Here is an 18,045-nt window from a genome sequence, read left to right on the forward strand (position 1 = left end):
GAAAGATTGCCTTTTGACAGCTTACTCATCTCCCCTATTTTAAACATCACTTACAAAAGATTTTACAAAACTAAATTTTAAAATATTCATCTGAAAAAAAAAAAAAATATACAACCTTGAAGTTCCTGAAGATAAGCTCAAGAAAAGTCATATGAGTGGCAAATAAAAAAAAACATATTTTCATAATCCCTAAGTTAACCATACAAAATTCACAAGCTCAGTATGTAGCTAGGCCTCACCCACATTCAACTGAGGATGTTAATTCACACCAAGTGGCACTTTTCCTCAAAAAAACCAACACAAACATTAAATCAAATCCTATAGGTTATTTAGAATTTGCTTACACAGATGAAAAACCTAGTTTGGGAAACTTAGGATAGCACTACACTGATGAGAGTAGTGGCCACCTATTTGAAATGCTAGCCTTAATAAGGTGTAACATAATTAATTACTAATGTCCAAGTTGAACACCATTTGCCTTTACACTATTAGCTAAACTCATGGTTTTATTTATGCTGTAGTCATGTATTTCAACAGATAGCATTTGCTCAGCAGTCCCTAGAAGCTTCAGTGTCTTAGTATAATACACACCTAAGTGTATGTAAGATTATTAAAATAAAACAAAAAATTAAAATCATCCCTTAATGAATACAAGCAGGGGGTCATGTTGACCATTATAAGCAAAATTCTCAATTAATGCTTCAAACAGAAGTCCTTATGTAAATTAAATGAACCTACCAAACCAAACAAACATGAAGCAGAAAGGGGCACCCAAATGGAACAGTTTCTCAAAAAGGTGATTTTAGCAACTACGATATTTTATGAATCCCAAACCCATAACACAGACTCCTTGGAAGGGGAACTAATAGGTCCAACACAAAACCAAACAAACTAAAAAGTAGTAACTGAGACAAAATAGAAGTACAAAACACAGAGCCTCCTAATATACAACAGCAATGCTGCAAACTAAAGGGACATAAGATCAGAATGACAGAAAATAATTAAAGCCGATTTAATTAAGTGCATACGACTGCACTTCAGATTTGAATGATAATGCGGTATCCCCACATCGAAGCAGTAACGCAGCTCAGCAGAAATGACACGGTTAACCGCCCCGCTGAGGGACGCGCAGGCGGTGGCTGCCGGGGCAGCGAGCGGCCCGGCCCGGCCCAGCCCTCTCTGCCGGGACGATGCTGCCACCTCTCGGCTTCCACCCCTAAACGCACAGCCCTGACTTCCGTTTGAACATAAACGAATTTCAAACCATCCTCAACCGAAAAAGTGTAAACTGCTTCAAACATTAGCATATCCTGATTATTATTTTTTATTCTACTTCACAACTGTAAAACATTTTGATAGAAAGAAAGCGGAAGGGGATGTCTGAACTTGCTCATGTCACCCAGCCCTGGGCAGACACAACGCTGTATCATTGCCAAAAAAAAAAAAAAAAAAGAAAGAGGCATAAATGAAAAGCACAGACAAACTAAGGTAGCAGCAGATATACTCCAAGGATAGGATGGCACTCTGGGAGAGATAAAAACCATCTACATCCATTTTGACTTCTTTGCCCGGTGACAGGACCTGTTTTTACAGCTGAGAGACAGAAACACTTAACACGCTTACATGAACATAGCCCAAGTTGGCCATGAAGAAGGAAACAGAAATTACACTCAGCTCTGTTAGGCACAGAAAAAAGAGAAATAAGTACTTTATTTGCTCCTATCAATGAGGAAAAACACACAAACCAATTTGTGTCTGTTATCTGTGTAGTGTATTTCTACTGTCTCCAGCCAGCCTCCATAATCACATGGCAGTCTCGTCTCTTAAAATACCCTCAGGCCTGAGAGAAGGATAACAATATAGGTTAATGCTCTGTATTTGGAGACACATCACAGTTCAAGATTAATTGTGCTACATTCAAAATACTTATCAGCAACAGGCCAGAAACTAAGTCACTCAGGCTTGCCTTGCCTCCGTAGTAATATAAAGCAACAGCAGCTCACACATGCACAGGCAGACACACCACAACTGTCAAAAAAGCATTCCCAAAATGCATTAAAAGCATCTTAATGCGAAGTTGCACAGCAAAGACCATCTCAAGTTTAGAGAACTTTGTCCTAACCAGCAATTTCTCAAAAACAAGGAACTCACAGCTAAGCTTCATCTTTCCTAGCACATGAAACTGTAGACAAATTACAGCAAAAACCTGCACTAAACATCAACCCTCCTCCACTGTTCCCAGTCACCTAGGGTAATGGCCAAGTCTTTTTCAGGTGTTCCTACAAATGGTCTGATCAAAAGATGATCTCGCTCCTACCTCTGAGACTACATGGTCAAAAATCTCTTCAGGATATAAAAATTTGGTCTGTTCTCCCACTAGCTTTTATAAATCTTCTATAAATTGTTACTTATACCAAAGAACCACATAGAATTAATGTCTCAGTAGAGCACTCTACAAAGCTCTACATCACCCATACGTCTATGTTGAACTCACTTCATCACTGCTATTCATGCTTCATTTACTTATTGCTTAACCATCTACTACAGGGACACATTCCAGATACGAGGATGCACGTTACCAGAGGTTGAAATTTACTTTTCATGGTCCAATGCTTTTCAAACTCATTCTTCTGGATTATACCAGTATTGCCAGAACTAAGCACTACTGCCCAACCACTTGAGCAGGCAGCCAATTGCTCTGCCACTAGAATGAACCCTAAGCATGTATGCATGCTTAAATTTACCTACATAAGCTCTCTACAAGTGTCCCTGAAGACACTGCACATGTAGGATTTATTTAGACTCTCAGGCCTGCTCCCAACTTTCAGTTGTCACTTCCATGACTGTGGAAAAAAGAAGAAATCAATTCAATTTAGATGAACTGTAAAATAGGTGATCTTAAGTGGGATAAAGAAAACTGTACACACTTGTCAGATCAAGCTCTAATGGCAGCGATACAGGAAGCTGTTATGAGGGGAAAAACACACACTAGCTCTTTCTAGTTCCCCTATAAACTGGGAAAACTCTTCCCAGTTTGAGTATTAGAGTAGTTCTATCTTGTAACCGAGACAACATCCTCAAAGCCAGATACCCCACTTAACAGCAAGTTGCCTAACAGGAGTAAGAAGTTGATGCTGAGGAAGCTGAAGTAGGAAAAACTCACCACAAAGAGGTAGCACAGTGCAAGACACATGACAAGTCAGAGGTGGCAAGTAACAGAACTCTAGCCATACACATGCTAGGAAGTTTTTACAGGGAACACAAGAGCAGTAACAGAGTAATACACAGCTGCTAAAACAACAATTATACATTAGTTTACAGGGACCTGGGGAACATGCGCTGCTGCAGATAAGTCACAGCATGTTGTATCAACTCTACACTGCAAGAAAGCACCCCAACAATATCCAGACCCATCATCCCACTCATTGCTTTATTGGACACTTCAGGCTGAACTAGGAATATCTGTGCTCCTCCCAAAGAACTCTGAAATCTTTATCATCTACATTCATGCAATCCCATCTGTTCCATCCTATGAACATCTCCTTTCATTTTTCTTCTATGTCCCTTTTCATCCTCTCTCCTCATCCTCTTAACCTTCTCACCACAAGAGTTTCAGATTCTAAGCAGATGACAAGAGAACTTATAGCTCCTTGGAAGATGGTGCTTGATATGCCCAACTCTAACAATTATTTCAGCAGCAGTGAAAGGAGAATAAATGTTAAAAAAAAAAAAACAAACACCACACCACGTCCAAGTATTCACATACTAGCTGTGCATGACAGAGCAGAGTTTTCAGGCCAGAGCACCAGAACCAAAACACAAAGCAAACTTGTGACAAGAAGCAAGGCCGACCTTATGCAAGCAGGAGACCATATCACTGGAACTATTAAGACAATTATCTCACTTTAACAACAGGTACAGAAATAAGTTACTTCACTGCCTCTCTCAGTATCAACTACCAAAAGCTTTTATGTCCAGATTATCAGCCAGCTTGAATCTGAAAAAAAGAAAAAGCTGATGAAGGAGTAGTCATGCAGGTGTGTAAGGTTATCAAACAATGCAAAAATCATACAGGATTCTGACTCTACGAATTATAGACAACGGGGAAATTCTTCAGCAAGGGTACAAAACACCAGAGGATTTCCACCTTGGTTCGCTTTTGTCCATTGCCCAGCTGCTTCACAGAGAATGACAGTTTCATGACTGCAGTGCTGTCACACAAAACAGAAACATCTCTCATCACCAGAAAAGCAGTTTGGTTTATTTTGTGATATCTCCCCCCCAAAAAAATAGGGTTGTAAAGTATCTTTTTCTCTAAAATGGCACTGCAATCACAATCATTTGAAAAGTCAAATCTAAAAGCAAAGCCTAAGCTTGAATTCTCTGATTGGTAAGACTAAATAACAAGCACTTTAGGAGCAGATAATAAAGATTTGTCTTTTAAGCTTAAAAAAAGAATACTAAAAATATCTCACAATGAGGATGGTTCATAGCACCCCAAGATTACACAGCAATCACTACTGTTTGTTTTACATGACACTTAGGAAGCAACAGAGAAGTATTATCAGCAGGGTGGAGAGAGAAAAATGGAAAGACCAACTGCTAATTCTGAGCAACTAAAAGCATACACCACAAACCAGCAGAAACTTTAGTTAAAATACTTCATCAACCGCTACGCAGGTTGCAGAGTTAATTTTATGTTAATAGATGTATACAATACAATAACCTGTTCAAGAGTTCTCTACTTTAGGACAACAAAATAAATCAAAATCTAGAATTATTAAAGTTTTATTGTGCTGTAGAAAAGTACTTTTAAAACAACACTTAAAGTACCAGATTCTGAATTGTGATTCGGGACCCAAGAGTCAATACCTATACAATCTTAGTCATTTTCTTTATTTTCCACTTGGATGAAGAAAACAGACGCTTCACCACATTTTGCTGTATCTGCATGGGAATGGACAAAGTCTAAGGAAGCACGGTTTAAGCAACACAGCAAACACGAGGCAATGCCTTTGAACACTGAAGCCTGTATTAGTTTGTAGCACTTCATCTGCTTTTTCAACAGCAGACTAAGCGTGTTTCCTTCTACATCTGTCTCCTTTTCAACATGAGGTCTTAGGTAGATCCGAGCATTTGTTCTTCCTTGTCTTTTTTCCTTCTTCTAATCAAATTTACTGTTTCTGCAAATGGACAGTCTTAAGGACACCTCAGCTATATCCACTGGTAAACAAAACTGGCAAGTGTTTAGAAAATTAACAAGTAGAAGAGGTAATAAAACCCAGATATTTTCTCTAACAGTATTTCAAAATATTATTTGAGATTTGCTTTAGAGAAATATGTAGGTTCTCTGCACAGCGAATTTCAGAGTTTTAAGATGTATAATATGGACTACAAAAATTCAGCTTCAATAGAAATTGACAAATCTCACCAACAAATACCATAATCACAGTAATGGAATGAGCTCTCCAAGAACTACAGGGCGGAACCCATGAAAAATACAGCATCTTTCCATACAAATTTGCAGACTAATTGGGCAAGATAGTAAAAAAGATGCCTGAACAAAGACTAGTCTAAAACTGCTCAAGTAAAGTTGAACGTCTTAATACAACTGGATTCTATGTGCTAAACCAAGGCCAATCCCACTGAATTAGCAACAAAGCAATTCCACCCCTTTTTGCTTCTCGAATCCAATACTACAAGAGGAAGAAGGTTCCATGCTAGAATTTATTTCTAATAAAAAAAAAAAAAGAAAAGAAAAAAAAAAAGTAGTGCAGATAAGCTGTTACTGGTTTAGTTTTGCTGAATGTTTGTTAATACTAGTTTTTGCTTCCTCTTCATAAAAGGAAGAGTTACTGTTCATTCTTCCGGTATTTGTAAGTCATTAGTAGTATCTTCCCCCCCAGCATGTTTTACAATGACAGAGGAGGGAATGCTTTGCTCCTGAACAGCCTCAAGCCAAAAGCAATTATCACAAAAAAACAAGCATACCTAAGTGCTTGATCCATCAAAATGCATTCAAGAAGGCTGGGCCAAAAACCGTTCATTCCACAGAACCAGAAACCTACAGATGCCAATGAATGCTAGTACTACTACCTGCTTCTGAAGTCAATTCCTTCTATGTCTGACTATACATACTCAGTTCCATTTTTCAGAAAGAAGGTGCCGTTAAGTGGCACACTAACTGAATTCCCTTCCCAAACATCTGGCTCACAGTATTTTCAGAGCTCATAGCTCACCCACTCCCTATTTTTCACAGTAGGAATTACTTGTTTGTACCATGAGAGTTTCTTCCTTCAGGGTGTATCTCAGAGGGAGCACTCTAGTAGGTCTGCAGGCATATCTAAACTGTACGGCGAGTCACGCTACCAAGAAACCAAAACCAGCTCTAGAACCAGTAAAGCCTCCATCAGCTATATTGTTTTCAGAACACGAACAAGGACCGTGGTACAGCCCTATGCTGATAGCAGCTGGGACACACATTTCTGTGTAGCTCAGACTAACAAAGGAGCTTTGTGTTCTCACAGGATAGCATGCAAGATTTGTTCAGAATACTGTCTCCATCTTCACATTCTAAAAGGACATACACAAATAGGTTCAGCTCTTCTGCTGGTTTCCCTTTGCCTTTTTTTAAGCTGATGCAGTTCCTGATTTTTAATGAACATTGCTGTTATTGCAGTATCTGTATATTGCCCATTCATACTGTGCTGCCTCCCCAGACAGAAGTAGTCTTTGCTGTGAAAAACTGGAGCACAGCCCTCAGTTTTCACCCTTGGATAAAGCCACTCTGTAAGCAACAAAGGATACTTGTACAGAAAGAACATTTTCAAAACAAATGAAATGCAGGGGGCAGGGGTGGGGGGGAGGAGAGGAGAAAGACTTCTGCATCACCTGAACGCAGTTCAAATCAAGAACAGGGAAGAATCCATGCAATAAACAGGGATAAGGAATAGTATTGGAATAAGATTCTTGAAACAAGTCATAAAGAATTATTTCTAGAATCATAAGTCATCATTATATTCATGTTCTGTTTCAGCTAAGTCAACTTATACAGCAGGTTGCATTGTTACAACTTCTAGTTAACAATAAAAGTCTGTCTGATGCTGCTTTTCTTCCTTCTAATTTTTTTAAACTTGCAATTAGATAGAAGACACTAGAAACAGTGCTTGACCATTTCCCTTATAATGGAGCAAGAACTGCAAGTAAAAGTCACATTTTATCTCCTAGAACTAGAACCTTGTTCCAGCATCTCTTCAATAAGTGTTGTTGACTCAGAAGCTTAGGAACACGTATGAAACCTGCTAACTCAAACACTTTAATAGCTGTCAAAGATGCTGTGACAACAGATAATCGTTCACCTTAGTGAATATTTCTGTATTTTCCTCAAGTTTATAACAGTTTCACATTAAACTAACAAATTCTAGCAACAGAAAGAGGCACTGACTTATAAACCAGCTCTTGCAAAACGTTTTTTATTATTTTTTGCACAGTGTAAACACTACTAAGTTTAATTTCAAGAAATGTTTGAAATTTGGATTATGCTACGCAACACTTACTGAGTAACTGCTTTGCTGTATAGGACAAAAAGAGATTAAGTCCCTTCTTGAAATTCTATCTGAACTTCCTGGATGACTGACTTTAAAAAAAAGAAAATAACATGCTTCCTTAAAAAGGGATTGATGAGAGAGACTCAAGAAGAGTTGGGAAGCTTTCTATATTGGCATTTCCTCTACAGAAAGATGAACAGCATGACCAATAAGTTATGCACTAAATGCTAAAGATCTTAACTGCCACTTTATCAACAGCAAGACTCTGTTGTCTTTTGTCTCCCTGCACACCTTTGACAAGTGAGTGACTCCATTTTCCCTGCACCTTCCTCCTCGGTACCGCTGTCTGCAACTAGGATCTTCCATATGCCTTCTCTTCTTAAGGCTGAAGAAACCCTCCTCATACATCATGTGCTCGCTAACTATCTCAGTGTCCCTCCACTACAGCAATCTCTCTCTTTTTCCTGGGGAGCCCAAAGCTGGGCCCAGGTTGGATCACTGGACACAGCAGTACAAACATTGTCTCACAAGTACCACACAGAGCCAAAGGATCACTTTTGCCGATCTGCTGGCTACGCTCTTGCTAACACAGCCCAGGATGCAATTTGCATTTTTCGCTACAAGAACACATTGCTGATTCATGTTCAACTTCGTGTCTACCTCCAACCCAAAATAATTTTCTGCAAAGCTGCTTTTTAGTCAGTCGGCCCACCCCCACCTTTACCACTAGCTGGGGTTACACCAACTGTAGGATTTTGCATTTGCCTTTGCTAAATGTCATATGGTTTCCCTTTTTCTAGTCTCTTAAGGTCCCTCTGAACCACAGCACTGGTTTCCAGCCTACCAACCACTTCCCCCAGTTCAGCACAGTCTGCAAACTTGCTGAAGGTACATTACATCCTGTCTTCTAAGTCCATGAAAGACATTAAAGACATGCATGCTCTAGTGGCAGAGATTGTAGGTTGTTCAGTTGGACTCAATGATCTCAAAGGTCCTTTCCAACCATGAAGATTCTATGATTCTATGATTAAATGGATCAGTCCCAGTGTGAAACCCTGAGAAACATTATCAGTAATTCAAGCAGTAATAGAGCACTTTCATACGCACTTGTCGCTAGAAGCATCACTATACTGGGCAAAAAGGCAATTGCCCTCTTCACCACCTCATATTCTCACACACAGCTACCATACTTGCAATACTTGCACTCAGTTCCAGCTTCATTAACAGCCTATAAAGGAGAACATTCAACAAATGGATTTGTAAAAATTTACTTTAGCCAGAATTTGTAGCCAATATTTTTGTTCTGTTGAACAAAAATGAAATTTCCAGAGGTCCTTACATATATCAGCTTACAAAGTTACCTAATTTCACAAAAAAAGAAACCACACTCGGTAATTTCTGCCTACCATCTCAGCATTGGGGGTTTGTTTATTTGATTGATTTAATATATATATTTATACAAATATACAAATAAATTAAATCAAGACATCAATTAATAATGACCAGAAACTAGCAATTTCATATACAGTTACCAAAATTACTCTGCAGGTATTTCTGCCCCAGCTACTGCAACTTTTATACAGTTTTTAGTCCTCAGTTTCAGATTCTAGATGTAGATTTACTTCTATTCTAAAGTTATGAACACTTTTTAGAAAGAGAAGTGTCCTGGTTTCAACTGGGATAGAGTTAATTTTCTTCCTAGTAGCTGCTGTGTTCTGGATTTAGTATGAGAATAATGTTGATAACATACATTGTTTTAGTTGTTGCCAAGTAATGCTTATGTTAAGCCAAGGACTTTTTCAGTCTCCCATAGAAGCTGAGGGGGAGCACAGACAGGAGAAGCTGGCCAAAGGAATAATCCACACCATAGATGTCATGCTCAGTATATAAATGGTGGCTGGCCAGGGGGCAGGAATCTGCAATCACTGCCTAGGAAGGGCTGGGCAATTGATTATTAGGTGGTGAGAGCAATTGTATTACATCACTTTATTTTGCACATTATTTTTTTTTTAACCGCTTTTTTTTTCCCCTCTTCCATTACTGTTCTATTAAACTGCTTTTATCTCAACCCAAGAGGGTTTTTTTAATCCTTCCTTTTTCTCCCTCTTCTCCCTACCCTACCAGAGGAATGGGGGGGATGAATGAACAGCTGCATGGTCCTAGTTGCCAGATGGAGTTAAATCATGGCAAGAAGGTATCAAAAATTTTAGGTAGTTCCTTCATTTGCTGCATTCCGTCTTTCCTACGTTTCTCCCAATAAAATTCCAAAAGCACAGAACAGCCATCCAAACCTTGACCAGCAAGATGTAGCTTCTGGCTACTATGCATGAGAGAAATTAAGGTAAAGAGACATTAAATTTAAGAAAGCCATAACAAAGCAAAACTCAGAACTCACTTGTAGAATGACACAAACAGCTGTCACAAATAAGGTTCTGTGGACCATCACTCCACTTGTCTGCTAAAAGAGCTTACCTACTCCAAAGCTGAACTTCTAATTAAAGAATCACCTGGGTTCCCTAAAATAGTTCAGCACTTGAAAAATTCAGTACCTAGCTTCCACTTAAAAAAATACAGAAAAATCAACTGCAAAGGAGGAAAATGAGATGTAACTGGTTAACAGTATCATCAGATGTTCAAGAAAAGAAACAAGCATTTTGTAAAATCAGGAATAAAATATTTCTAGCAAAATGGCTCAGGAAAGACAGCTTTGCAGTCTTTCAGTACAAGCAGGATGCAAGTTTAAATGCAAGACAGACCAAAACTTGAATTAATGAATAAAATTTAAATTTTTCACTAGTCATAGTCAAAACACAAAAGTATTCAAATAATTCTCCATTGAAATATGACATCAATGTATGTTTTCAGCTTTCTACAGCTTTTCTTTCAACACGTTTTGCGTTAAGGAGATTAAACGCGGCCAGCGCAACCACAGGTTCAGGTATATTGTTTAGGGTTGGGGAGTAGGGAGGGGTGGAACAAGATGACAGGGAGTATTTTAAAGTACTTGAAGAAAAGGAGAAATAGTATTTTCAGCTTTTTCAAGTGTACAAAATACAATCCTGTACCATCCCACCTCCATCAACACTGATCGTCCCTCCCAAAACAAAGGATCGTTCCCTTTTAGTTCAACTCTGCTGCACCGGTAAACACACAAACGTCACTAAGCAACACCATACATCCTTCCTCTCTCTCACTTGGGTTCCACCACTTGCAATCAGACAACCAGCTAGATTCTGGCCAAGAATTAAAATCTTTCCCTTCTACTCTTATGAAAACTTTTCAATTAACTTTAGCAAGCAAAGCACCCACAAAAGGCACTGTATGACACCTATTAGATAGCTGCCCTGTCAGGAAAACCTAGCCATTCTCAAAGCACTCCTCTTGTAATCGTTCTGCTTAATCCCAGGAAAACACTTTACCTCCTCACCTTCAAACTAGAAACAGATGAAAGGCGGATTTGAAAAAGGGTAATTAAGATTTAAAACATTTGATGACAGCTTGGCAGCTCTGAACATTCACCCAAAAAATCTGAATTATGTGACTTGTCTGATATTGTTACCTGTAATTTTGTACCCATATGCAGCCAGTTGTCCAGCCATATATTCACCATCAGAATTATTGTGAGAACATCCCCATGTACGAATCCAGATTTTCTGAGCACCAGGAATAATGCTGTTAAGTAAACAATGAATGAAAAAGGCAAGTTAAAAGATGAACAAGCTTCCTCTTTAAGCCCATTGAACAGATTCAATTAATTGTAATTCTCCAAATATAAAACAAGCAACACAAACAGTAACAACTCCAAAACAGCTGGGGAAGAACATCATGGTTATGTGATTTTAGTGTAGTGAGTATTAGGTCTGGCTGGCATGGAGTTAACTTTCTCCACAGAAACCTGCACGATGCTGTGTTTTGTATTTGCGACTATAACAGTGTTGATAACACACCTTTGTTACAGCTATGGCTGAACAGTGCTTGCACAGCACCAAAACCTTCTGTTTCCCACTATGCTCTACACTGCCACAAGTAGGCTGGGGGTGGACAACAGGTTGGGAGGGAACAGAGCCAGGATAGTTGACCCAAATCGACCACGGGGATAATCCATACCAGATGGCATCATGCTCAGCAATAAAAACTGGGGGTTTGGTCCTTCCAAAGCAGCCATTGTTCTGAGACTGGGTTGAGCACCAGTCTGCACATGGGAGGTGGTAAGTGATTGCTTTTGCATCCTTTGGGTTTTTCCCCTCCTCTTTCCTTCACTTAAACTGTCTTTATCCGAACCCACAAGTTTTCTTACTTTTGCTCTTCCAATTCTCTCCCGCAACCTACTTGGAGGAGGGTTGAGCAAGTGGCCGGGTGGCTGCTCAGCTGTTGGCCATGGCCAGTCCACCACAAGTGGCAAGAAAAGAGTTTTAGAATGAAGAAGGAACTGTAGGATAATGGTGGATAATGGAGAAGAGTGGTAGGCTAAGAGGAGATTTGCTACACAGAGGTTCACAAACTTCAGTATACAAACTAACTTTCTGAGAATTGTACCATTAACAAATGACCTCCAAGTGACTGCACTGAAATTAGGCCACCAGCAAACAGAGCTAAACTGCAACCTTTTGATATTATTACACCCCTTCATTGTAGTTCCCTCCATATAAGTCTTTATTAATCCTTAACTTAAGCCTGCCACCAGCCACATTAAAATCTGAAAGCTCATATTCCAACCTTTCTGGGCTATAGACGCAGCATGGGAGATACTGCACCATGGAGCTAGCACATACAATGGTTTAAGAACCAACAAAAAAATTCTGCAAGAAGGTCTCACTGAAACTCCAGGGATAATTGTGCCAATGAGCTAAAGTAAAGTACAAGAATGACACACATCCTAGAACACAATCCCTTGCCCGTCCATGTATTTTTTCTCCTCCCACACTTCTTTTTTTAAAAGATACTTCCCCTAGCTAGAAATAGAAATCTGTTAATGGAAGATTAATGGTCATTAAGTAGACACGTGCAACACGTGTTGCATGGTTACAATGTATTTAGACTTCCTACTGTCTAAGCAACATACATTCAATGTGCTTTCTTGGGTCAAAACCACTAAAATACAGCTTGTATCTATCTTTATAGTACCTGAATACTCGGGAGAATGAAGTGCTAGTGTGACACCAAAACAAAATCCAGATCTCTGAACTGCAGTAGAAACTAGAATCAGTAACTGAGTTACCTATACTTTAATCAGTTTCACTGAAGGAGAAAATTCATTCTGTTCTTATGCTATATACATTCTGTAATTATTGCATACTATTTCCACTGAAATAAAACAGTAAGTTTAAAAGAAGTTTCACTATATCACTTGCAGGATGTACATACAAAAAGTACAGCCTTTGAAATCCCAAGTTCCAGAAACCAGGTGGAAAAACTGAAGCAAGGAAGACATACCCCTCGTGGAAGAGCATCGGGTCAGGGGATACTTCAGTAAACCAGACATATGTAAGTCCCTGTGCCCTGATAGCACATACCCACAAGAGAGATACAGACATACTGGAGGGAGTTCAAAGGGCATGTAGATTATTAAAAGACTAGAGCATCTCTTCGCATAAGAGGAGAGGCTGAGAGAGCTGTTCAGCCTGGGGAAGAGAAGGCTCAGGGGGATCTCATCAATGTGTATAAATACCTGAAGGGAGGGGGCAAAGAGGACAGAGCCAGGCTCTTTTCAGCAGTGCCCAGTGACAGGACCAGAGGCAATGGGCACAAAATAAAACAGTGGAGGTTCCTTCTGAACATCAGGAAACACATTTTCACTGTGTGGCCGGCACAGGTTACCCAGGGAGGAGAAATTAAAAAACTAGGCACAGTCCTGGCCAACTGGTTCTCGGTGGCCCTCCTTGAGCAGGGGTTTGGACAAGATGACCTCCAGACATCCCTTCCAACTTCAACCCTTTTTTGATTTTCAGGATTTCGTTTATATTTCTTGTTCCAGATGCCAAAATGCCTCTAGGACTGCATTTTGAAGAGCTCAGCTTCTGTGTAAGTAATTAAGGTGAAGCAGACAATTTTTCAAAAATGTTTTACACACAAAAGCTTACGTAACAGAAACCATTTTTCCAGTCTGATTACTCCATTAATCAATATCTCAGTCATAACTTATTTCTACAGCAAACGTGTCTAGGACAAGAAATTTGCTTAGGATTTATTACTCATTATCACTAAATTTTATAAACACTATTTTACTAATTTTTATCTTGTACTCAGATTTTACATTACAAGATAATAAGAACTTTGACCTTATTTTTAGAAGCTGACAGTGCACACAAGATATGAGAAAAGCAACAAGATAGGACTGATGGAAGAATTTACCTGTCACTTGGGGGATCATCATCTGTCTGAGTATTTTTTTGTGAATTGCGTTTTCGCACTTTTGGAAAAACATTCTTTCTTACAAACTGCCGATCATGTGGTTTCAAATCTTCTGCTGACACAATATCTTCAATATCTTCAAGCACTGAATCACAGGCAGCAGGCATCTTCAAGAAGCCTTAGAGAAGACTGGTATGAGCAAGCATTTGAATACAAAAGCAAGGCCTAGTATCTACTGCGTATGTTCTCATAAAGTCAGATATATTTCTACATATACCTGCAACATATCATACATCTGAGGGATATTGAGCACAGAAAAACAATCAACTATCCAGAGATATTTCCTGATGCCCTCTTCCCCCAAGATCCCTCAAACACAGGCAGGGAGAAAGACACAAACGATAGTTTTGTGGTGTTTTTTTAATAATCTGTACCTTGTCATCTTCTAATTCAAAAACCCTGCAGCACCTCTGACGTGACATATCCAAGATCCAAGTGTTCTTAATCATGTCAGGCATCATAATGAAATAATGAGTTCATGTTATGTGATAGATATGCTTCCACTCACATCACAGAAGAAGAATGAAAGATACAGCATTCAAGTGCCTGCTTCAGAGGCTGTTCTAGCTCTTTTATTTGTGTGTTGAAAACAGGTGCACAGTAGTACAATATGTCTTCATAGTTCTTTTGAAAACAAATCAAACTATTCCTAGAATTCCTGATCCTACAGGCTTTTCATTTGAATTACTTCATTCATCAGACAGCAAAGTAAGAATTCCTGTCCTCAGGTACACGATGTTAAACAACTGTACCTAGCTAACACAAAATAGCTAGAGTATCATTTGGCTTAAATAATATATTAGAAGATCATTAAAAGCTAGTTATATTTTCCACAAGAAAGTAAATATATATCTCCCAGCAGATCTCAAGATTATTTGCTAAAGGAGCCTATAAAGCAAAAGGAATACCATTAATTACACACCTCACACCGTGCTGCGTGTAATCCTTAATCAGAATAAAGTCTGATTTACCATTGGAAATTTGGGTTTATATATGTCTCAACAGTTTACTAAGGCAATCACATAAGGGCATTTCACAGAGTTTACAGGGAAAATACAAAATGTTCCTAACTCCCAGTGAAGAACAAAACAAACTAGGCTTTAATTTCTTTAAAACCAGATTTCAGGAACAGAAAATTCAGGCTACTGGCGTACAAAATACTTTCAGATGTTGCAGTTGAATTATTCAAGAACATAAGAAGTTAAACACCTGTGCATTTTCCCAGTATGAGTGCTTCAGTCAATCTTGCAAAATAGTCTTTGAAATAAAACTTAATATAACCTGAACAATTACACATCTGCATTTAACTTAAAAAGGAATACAAATGATGTCACAGAAAAGATGCACTTGACAAAAATGCTTAAGCATTTAGCATTCTTCTAGCTCAAAAATCCCAGGATCTATAAAAAAATGCAGCAGAGGATCAACAAAAATAAAAAGCTGTGAAAAGTCTAGCAATAAAAAAATATTGGTAGGGAAGTTACATACCTTACAATACTTTATACCACTAACAGTATGTATAAATAGCTGAAGTTATCAACTCAATACAGGGAAGGAAAAAAAAGGTTTTGACTTGTTTTTTCTCCCTTCCAGAAAAATATCTGACATAATGGAGCAGCTGGCAAACCAAATAAGCTTAGTTTATTTCAGTGGCCCACAAAAGAAAGAATACAGCCAAATAAAGTTCATACCTTTTTAAGCTTGGTCTAAATCCTCTTGGATAATAATCCTGGGGAAAAAAGAAAAAAAAAGATATAGCATGAACAAGCATAACTAAAAGACAGAAAACCATGAGTTCATGTTATTGTCCAACAAGCATTCATCTTTCATCTGCGGAAATCTGTTTCTTGCTCAGTTTGACCTCGTTAAGACTAGTTACACGTGCTGACTGGCTGACAGGGTGGAACAGTAGCCACACTTTCCCTGTCCTTCCCTAAGCAGAAGTATCTTTTTGTCCTTCTTTTACATTAGACTTTGACAAAAAAAGACTCTGTATTTAAATTATTTCAGTCTTCTCCTCCTCCAGATTTCTATCTTCAATTACGAGTTTAAAATTGTGAATGAAAAACAGGAAAAAGACTGACTGACAAGGAGAATACAATTTCATAAGTTTAATTTCCTTCAAGAGTGTGATTAACAGTAAATTTTAGCTAAAGACAGTATTTTTTTATTATTATTATTACAAACACTTGTCAAGTCTTTTTTAGAACAGATTATTTGACATCTGCACTGGTTCCATATGCAAGCATGAGATCTCTTCTTCACAAGCAAATAAATATAGATTTCTGCAGTTACTCTGACAGATTGACTGAAACAAGAGGCGATAATAAAACTAGAAGCTAATGTGTTCTTCTTATACTGTGAAGTTGTATCTACAGAATTTACATTTCTCTTTTAAAAAATGAATGTTAATAAATAAAAGCCCATAAAAGCGTTTTTAGTGTCTTGACACAAACAGAACTTCCCTCGACCCTGGTCTATTTCAGTCATCCCTCCTTGATCTTCTTACATATACCAACAAAGTACTTCTTTCCACAGAGAAAACTTCCATCCAGGTGGAAGCGGACTGCTCTTTCCTCCATTTACCAACAGGTGTCTCCGGTAAAGCCCCGGCCTTTTATCCCCAGGCTTGCACAGAGCAGAAGAAAATTAGCGTTAATATAAAATAAGACCGACCCACCGCGGCCCACTTCAGAGCTCCCAGGGCAACCTTTTTCCGTGCCCGCGGGCAAGCGGCAACCGGGCCGCCGGCCTGACCCGGCCTGCAGCAAAGAGGCCCCGGAGCCCGGCTGCGGCTCGGCCCCCTCGCCCACACCGGGCTCCCATCCCGCTGAGGGCACAGGGGTTGATGGCAATCCAGCCGCCAAAACCTCTGGAGGCTCCCGCCAGAGGGGCCATCCCCCTCCCCCGCCTTTAACGCTGAGCCCAGGGGAGGCCCCGCAGGGGACGGGAGCGTCGCGGAGGCGGGACACCGGCAGAGCCGAGCTGGGGAGAGGGAGATGACTCGGCCGTTATCACCATAACCAGCGGGAAAGGGGGAGGAGGGCTCACCGGCGAGCCCCGTCACTCACCGCCACCTCTGCTGGGCTCCGCCATCACGCCCGCCTCGCCCCGCCCCAAGCCCCACCGCGCGCGCAACAGCGCCGCGACGGCGGCCGGCAGCGGCCAAACTCCTCCACGGGGCTCAGCGGCGCAGCCCCGCCAGAGCCGGGGCGGAGCGGAGCGGAGCGGTGGCAGCGGGGCGGTCCGGACCTGACGGGTCCCGCCGCGAGAGCGCCGGGACGCTCGAGAGCCATGGCTGGCTGGCCCTCCCTCCTCCTCCTCCTCCTCCTCCTCCTCCTTTCTCCGGTGGACTGCCGTACGTGGGGGGAAGAGCAGAGCTGAGGCCTGTCCGGAGCTGGGGGCGGCGGCCGTTAGGGCCGTTGGAGCCCCTAACGGCTCCTCGCGCGCTAGGCCGTCCCGGCCCTCAGTGGGGAAGTGGGAGAGAAACGGGGAGCGGCGTCGCTTCCACCGCTTCGGGAAAAAAAAATGGGGCGACCCTGCCTTCGTCCCCTGGAAGCCGTTAGGGGCCGGCTCTCGGGTTTTGCGGGGGAGGGCCCCCGCTGCCGGCCGCGGGGCCCAGAGCAGCGGGCGGGAGGTCGCCCGGCACCTTCTCTTCGGACGGCGGCGGTTGAAAACGGCTGCGGGCTCCCCGCCCTCAGCAATAAGAGGCTGCCCATTAGAGCCCTGCTGCTTTGCCCCTGAGCCCTCGGGTCGCTTTTTGAGGCCGTGGCTGTAAGGAGCTGGGATCCGCAACGGCTTCGAGTTGCCAGGCTGGTGCTGGCGTTGTACTGGAAACATCAGATATTGTGAGACTGAAGGTGAATTCGTTGAGTTGAAAGTGGGATTTCCTCCATCAGTGGCTGTGACCAGTGCGGGGGAGCCTGCTGAGCACCAAGGCCACATGTCCTCTGCTCAAGTTTCCCCAGATGCCTGGAGACTCACCTTTATTTTAATTGAAAATTAAGTCCAGGAATATGTGTCCGGTTAAAACAGTTGGATTCATATGTATCTGAAACAAATGACGAGCTATTTATTCCTGTTGTGG

General features: G+C 40.8%; 1 protein-coding gene across 13 annotated transcripts in view; it reads right to left on the reverse strand.

The window, feature by feature from the left end:
* The window catches only part of CDKAL1 (CDKAL1 threonylcarbamoyladenosine tRNA methylthiotransferase), a 424,762-nt gene extending 407,604 nt beyond the window's left edge, over positions 1–17,158 (reverse strand). The window contains exons 1-5 of one of the 13 annotated variants that reach the window (XM_074575810.1): positions 17,030–17,083; positions 16,545–16,586; positions 15,650–15,687; positions 13,899–14,076; positions 11,107–11,219 (exon numbers count right to left, since the gene is read on the reverse strand). In XM_074575810.1, the coding sequence (XP_074431911.1) occupies positions 11,107–11,219; positions 13,899–14,065 (280 nt within the window). In that variant the 5' untranslated portion in view covers positions 14,066–14,076; positions 15,650–15,687; positions 16,545–16,586; positions 17,030–17,083. Of the gene's footprint in view, positions 1–11,106; positions 11,220–13,898; positions 14,088–15,649; positions 15,688–16,419; positions 16,587–16,634; positions 16,653–17,009 lie in introns of those variants that run through there. The other 12 variants (XM_074575809.1, XM_074575805.1, XM_074575814.1 and 9 more) reach the window with 12 other exon arrangements.
* Positions 17,159–18,045: the final 887 nt, after the last annotated feature.

Source organism: Larus michahellis, chromosome 2, assembly GCF_964199755.1.
Source record: "Larus michahellis chromosome 2, bLarMic1.1, whole genome shotgun sequence".
Classification (NCBI taxonomy): Eukaryota; Metazoa; Chordata; class Aves; order Charadriiformes; family Laridae; genus Larus; species Larus michahellis.